The 6,643-nt window shown below is 41.4% G+C and overlaps 1 protein-coding gene across 1 annotated transcript; it reads right to left on the bottom strand.

Moving 5' to 3' along the window:
- Positions 1 to 150: 150 nt before the first annotated feature.
- Positions 151 to 6,637, bottom strand: LOC139644942 (formin-like). Its single transcript, XM_071520480.1, has 4 exons — positions 6,397 to 6,637; positions 1,673 to 1,717; positions 1,020 to 1,165; positions 151 to 843 (listed from the first exon to the last, which is right to left on the bottom strand). Exons 1-4 carry the CDS (start codon positions 6,635 to 6,637, stop codon positions 151 to 153), a joined length of 1,125 nt encoding a protein of 374 aa, XP_071376581.1.
- Positions 6,638 to 6,643: the final 6 nt, after the last annotated feature.

The following is a 6,643-nucleotide window of genomic DNA, read 5'->3' as shown; positions in this document are numbered from 1 at the left end:
TAATTTGTAATTTGGACAAACAATGAGCATACAAATATTGTGTGTTTGCCTGTCCTCTGAAACAGTCCTGCCTGGATTGATCCTGTGACTTAATATTTTAGTCTTGCCCTGCATTGTAGTTTATACATTTTTTAAGCTTTTTTTTTTTTTTTACTGGGGCTCGGGAGCTGGATCAGCATAACGGAAGGGGTCATAGAGGTCACGTTTGAAATCATAAGGGTCAAAGTAGGGGGTTTTCTGGTCCACTGGTGCTTCAGCAACACTTTCTTCAGCTGCTGCTACTTCCTCTTTCACCACTTTCTCTTCAACGGGCGCAGCTGGTGCGGAAGTTTCCGTGATGGGGCGGGGAGGGTGGTCGATGAGGCAGTCGGGGTCCCAGTACGGATCGCAGTCGTACTCCATCCCCTTGACAGTGACGGCAGGAGGTGGAGGCGGCGGTGGAGGTGGGACGGACTTTTTGGGAGCAGGAGGTGGAGGGGGAGGGGGAGGTGCAGCAGCTTTTATCTCCTCCTCTGTTCGGGGCCTGCAGGCCGGGTTGTAGCGTGGGTCGCACAGCACCGGGACGGCTCCCGTCGGCAGGTAGACGATCTGAGGCTTGCAAAGCGCATCGCTGGGGTTACACAGGAAGATCACCTCGGCGTCGGCCAGGGGGTTCGGCGTCGGAGCCGCGGTGGTGGGGGGTGGAGGGGGCTGGGTGGTAGTGGGAGGCGGGGTGGTGGTCGGTGCTGCGGTGGTGGTCAGGACACCCATTGCATTTTGGTAACTGGAGGCATCGGCGCCGTGGACCTGCTCCAGGTGACGCATCTGCTGATACAGCATCCTGATCCTGTCAATCTCATAGATCTGATGGAGAAAGACAGACACATCGGTAGGAAAGAGAAGACAAATAGAAAATGTTACAGTGGATCACATAAAAGGACATTGCCTATAGTATATATGATTATTATCTCATGCATGCTGAGATACTTTAAAAAGCTCATCCCCATTCAATCCTATATAATACACCGTCCTTAACTCACTCCTTCAATGTGTCCGATGCTGCTGTAGAAGCGGTAGTAGGACTGGAAGTCAGGAGTGCCGCGGTACCACTTGGGATCAATGTTCCTCTTGGGTCGAGAATGAGTCAGGAAGTTGTGTGCTTGAGCAGAGTCGATGCTTACTGCCCCTGCAGCTGCATTCGCTGTGCAAGAACATGGAGGCAGAAATCATAGGGGAGTCAGGGAACAGGGGAATCATAGCCATTCTGCTCCAATTTCATTTCTCATTGGCAGAGTACTTTGTTTTCAGTCGTTCAAAAATGAGGTAGAAAGAGTGCTGCTGCAATGGTGCTTTTAAATAACTTAAGTTTTTCCTTCTCTCAGTTTAGAGTATGGCCGCTATTTGTATCAACAAAGCTTGTATCAGTTGTAGGAGGTAGCCTATGTGTGCACTTTTTAAGTCACTACTTTAATGACTTGAAAATAAATGTACCTTAATAAAGGCACTAGTCAACTCTTAAAAAAAAAATTATGGACTTTACAGGTGTTATTCAAGAAATCTTCTCATTTAGTACTTTGCATACTTTTTCTGCTTTAAAAACATAACATGTGACAAATAGTGTAGGAGGAGTAATAGTGTTGTAGCAAAAGAATGCAGTAGTCATGAAAGTGGACACAAACTATCCCCCTACTACCTTCAGCATTCTTTATTTTCACCAGAGATGTTGCCTCCAGCAAACCTGCAGGAAGGAAGAGAGTATATAAGACACACACTCCTAAATAACACAGCACTTTACTTTACTTTACTACACTTTACTACACTTATAAATTATACCATGGCTGCAGTAACAGTATTATCAAGACTTTCTGTTTTCTGACATGTATCTACAGGGGTCAAATTGAAGAGGACTAATATCTTCTTATTTCACATGATCAGTGCTTGGATAACTTATACACAATATTCTACATTTGGTTGTTGATAGTTTATGAATAATTTCACACATTTGGTTTACAGTACCTGGCAGTACTAGTATCCAGCATAGCGCCCTCATCAGGAAAACCTGGGAAATAATCCTTGACATCTGCAACGGCAAACACACGTAGTACTGTTAACCCTATTATGATTTTATTTTCCATTCTGCCTTAAAAGCCTTAAAATGTAATACAAGTATACATAGCAGCCTACATTTATCTGGGCACAGTAGCATGTTGACAGTACAACACAAAAAATATCTTGCATCACGCTTCTTTATATGGCAGAGTATTTTTCATATAATCTGACATCAAATTGTCCTACTTGATGACATGACCCACAAGATGGCGATAAAGCAGAAACTACCTTAACGGAAAATCACTATAATATTACTATAATATTCAGATAGGAACTTATATTATGTCTGTGGTAGGCTACCTAATAGTCAGTTTATAGTTGCCTTATCGTACTTTATGGGTTTTGGTTTTTTTGGGGTCTTTTTTTCATCTTCTGTGGTATTGCCATAGCCTACAGGATTGTCTGTATTATAATTTGACCTCTGTAGTAGCTGCATGATATTTGTATGGCATTCTCTAAAAAAATATAGAATTACTATAGTTCTTTTTCACGGGTATTTCTCTCCGTTAGGATAACTGATGAAAATTGGAAAAAAGGAAAGAAAGAATGAAAGAAAACTCCAATTTCCTACTTGTGTAGTAAGAGAATTAATGGGTAATCAAAGTTTACCTCATTTATGTCGAGAACTCTAGTTTTAAATTCCATATGGCTATTTAGAATTTGGAGTATGAAGCAGAAAAACTGAACCCGCTCACCTGTAGTCGCATCTCCCCCAGTCCCGGTCTGGCCTGCTGAAGAACATAACAGTTCATAAATACTGCTCTTATAATTGGGCCATTGCCATTTCCATTGGCCATTGACCACAAGTAACTCCGCCCCTTAGGCATTTGCTCTGGAGACGTGGAAGAGCTCATTAGAACACCAGGCTATGAAGCTGAGGAAAATGGCGATAAAATAACAACTTCAAACAAACTGTGACTCCTTGTAAAGCCAGGAGGAACAGCAGCAGTCCAGTCTGTGGGCTTCTGTTACTGTAGGGTCATGGTCCTGAGTGAAGTGATCAGTGGAGGCTCAGTTAATGCATTCAAAATAAAACACTCAGACGTTTTCCTATCATGATAAAAGACAAATCTACAGGTGACAAACATTAATGTTAGAATGTGTTTTGTGGACCAAATATGTCAAATATGGTGCAGTGCACCAGCTACTGTAGACTTAACTCTTGACAAAACATGCCTGAAAGGTAGAAATTAACCCTCTCTCCCAAAACAGCTGGATATGTCCTTTTAACTTTGTTCTTGGCAAGTCAAAAAATAGAGGGGAAGCTGAGTCAACTGCTGTTTAAGGGTCTAAGAAATATGCAGGAATTATGGGCTAGCTTGTCCAAACACCAATTCAATCTGACACGGCATGGGAATTCTTGCTTAAAGCCTTCAGAAAGTCACTTTTGATTTATTTGTTTACAGATTCAATATTTCTGAATCTCTAGATAACATAAATACACAGTTATAAGTTATAAGAATCTTAATAAATGTATAGAACAAATTCAAATTGTGGAGCCACATGTGCTCCAGCTGGCGAGTATTAAATCCCACCAGAACCTCCTTTCCTGTTTCTCCCCTGTTGCGTCCCTCTCAGCTCTCCTGCCGCCTCAACACACAAAGAAATTCTTAGGGAAGTTGATGTTTACAAAAAACATACAATGTGCCCAGCGCTAAAACAAAGACAATAAACAATAGTCAAAAATTTGGTGTGATGTGTCTTCAGATCAGCACACATTCTGGGTTCAGGTGGTGGACTGAAGCTATTACAAGTGATTCAATATATATATGATCTCATGGGCCTCTGGGAGACCACATGTTGTAAAACCCCACATTTTACAAATAGGCTGCAATGTAGGTTAGTGATAGTAAAAGACAGGCAACAATAATACAGCTAAGAGTACAACAGCCACAGAGTTTTGGGTGATGGCAATGCTGGACACCTTAAGGCTCTTGTGCAGTAACCATGTAACCCATGGGAGTCAAATGTTTCATGTGTATGCTTCAGCTCCACTGCTGACAGTGTCACCTATGAGCCTGGCTGACTAAGAATGACAGACATATTGACAAAAGCTGTATGTTACTCATTGCATTAATATTTAAGAGATCCTCCCTACTGCAAATTGTAAATGTGGTTCTAATAATCAATATTTTATTACTGAAGTGAAGTGAAGAAATTCTTATTGTGAAATCAGACACCACGAAAGGTCAAACACAACACAGGAAACACAGGAGTAGCCTGAAGTTGACAAAGACACTTCTGCAGAAATCACAACAGTCAAAAGTGTATTGTCTTACAAACAGGGGGAAGGTATAAACACCTCAAAACTTGAGCTTATAGATTCTGAGCTACAGCTTTTCAATCTATTGTAATGTCTTCATCTATTTCAGATTTGTCTCTGGTGCAGTCAGCTGTGGATGTGGCTGCATTCACACTGTCAGTGACGCCTCTGAGGCACATTCACAGCAACAGTGGTAACAAAGATTAGATTAGAGTTTACTGTACAAAATATACAGTAACTAGGCCATTTACTGTTGTTTTATGGGTTGATTTTTAATTGAAATATTGCTACACACAAATGAGAGCATGAAGAACTGGAATTGTTTGCACCAGTATGTGGTGGAGATGTTCAGTCTGAGACGGATCAGGCCAAATATCTCACTTGGCCAGGTGAGATTCTATTTCAGCTGACTGGTATTTGTTTGGTTCTATCTTTATAGCTCATTTTTGTGACAGTGAATTTCTTCATCTTCATTTTGCTTGATGTCTGTCCGCCTGCTCCATGTCTGTCATTTGGATGGTGCAGCAAATTCTATCCTCCAAACCAGCAGGTATGGCTGTGATCAAAGAGTTAGCGGAGACAGGGAGTCTGAAGGATTCTGCCAGGTGGCTAATGGTGAACATCATACTGTAATTGCTCTGTGTACATGACAAAATGGAAGGGTAAGGATACTGTGACTGTTAAGTGATATATTTATTATACCTGTAAGCTGAGACAAACAGTCTCACAAAATAAATCAGTCTGTTTCAGAAGAGGTGTAAGTAGAGCAACCAAGACATATTATATCCTCAAAAATGTCTGACATTATCCCCCATTTTGAAGGTTTCTCCTATAACTTATCAGAGTTACAGCACATGCATACTACTTGTGCGTAGTAGCAATATTTTATACTTATGCTTTTTTGCCATCTGATAAACTGGATCTAGACAAGCATTTTGGTATTCTGACAGTAAATGTAAGAAATTTGCCTGAATGGAAGTAAAGTATGACACCAAGGGAAATAAACAGCCTGGAAGAAGAATGCAGATGCATGCAACATGATGCAGCCATGAATAAAACAAAATAACAACACAAGGAATAAATCCTCCATGGTTTTCTAATCAAAAGTTTGCCATATAAATTCAGTTGTACAGCTCTGATTTTAAGTCCAGTTATACTGTCTTAAAACACTTTTTTAAGGGATTAGTACCTCGGTCCCAAAATCATCCTCCTAGGCAACATTTAATGCCTTTTAATGGCAGTGTATCGCCTTATTGCTCCATGCTCTGAATTTTAGGTCAAATCAGCAATGAAGGAGACCACAGCATGTAATAGCTGCATTACTGCAATTTACAGCAGCTTTCATTGCACAACTTTACTGCTACCCTCAAGGTATCAATTATCATAGCATGTGCCCCTCTGATCTTCACGTGAAATTATACCTTGTCCTGGAGCTCTCTGCAGGACACAAGACGATCAGCTCTACTGTATGTTTTCAGCCCTATATGGTCTATTCCATAACTAGGTTCACTCTATGCTATCTTTCCTCAGAGATATGTTAACCAAATCTGTTCCCCCAGTCAATGTTCCTTCAATCCCTGTCTCAGTACCCACTTTGACGGTACCATGAGTATTTCAGATTACTTTGAGTAAAATGGCTGTGAGCTGTGGCATTTGTAGCATAAATTTGTAGGAAAGACAACTTATTTCTAACTCTGACCACAATGCTAAGAATGCAGCCAATATGACCAATGTGTGTTAAAGGCTGCACTCATGTCCCCTGTTGTAAAATGGTGTAATAGTGCGGGTGTTTGGAAGAAGCAGGCATTTCCTCTTTGACTTGCTGCAAAAGTTCCAAGTGAGCTATGCATGTTTACAGCGCTTGCGTCCAGTAAGCTAATAACATAAGGTTAGAGTGGTGGTGAAAATTGTTGCATGATATTCGATTGGTTGAGCAATGCAAAATAGTTAATAATCATGTACAAATGTGGTTTAATTATGAAGGTGGTATGTCAGTAATCCGTACGCAGCTGTGGCTGCAGCTCACATTTTCCTGCAGTTGGCACCTGTCCTCTCACGGTAACCTCTGCAGTACCTATCAATATCAACTTGATTGTCCAATGAAGTGGAATCGTCCAGTGATGACGAGGTTTGCGTCCGCCATAACTCTCCACTAGGTGGCGGCACAGGCATTGGCGCAATGTAGCCGGAAATTGCAAGAGTAGCGTCAGTTCCTTTAAGGTTGTCCGGAGTTTTGTAGTTCCTGTGCTGGTGACCTGTCAGCACTAGTCTAGTACAAGCTGTCATTGCCGA

The sequence above is a fragment of the Centroberyx affinis genome, unplaced genomic scaffold (genome assembly GCF_046629955.1).
Source record: "Centroberyx affinis isolate AG114_WGS23_722 - 3 ecotype Tasmania unplaced genomic scaffold, CSIRO-AGI_Caff_v1 ptg000804l_1, whole genome shotgun sequence".
Lineage (NCBI taxonomy): Eukaryota > Metazoa > Chordata > Actinopteri > Beryciformes > Berycidae > Centroberyx > Centroberyx affinis.
The sequence above is the reverse complement of the archived record's forward strand: the minus strand, read 5'-3'. Positions and strand labels throughout refer to the sequence as shown.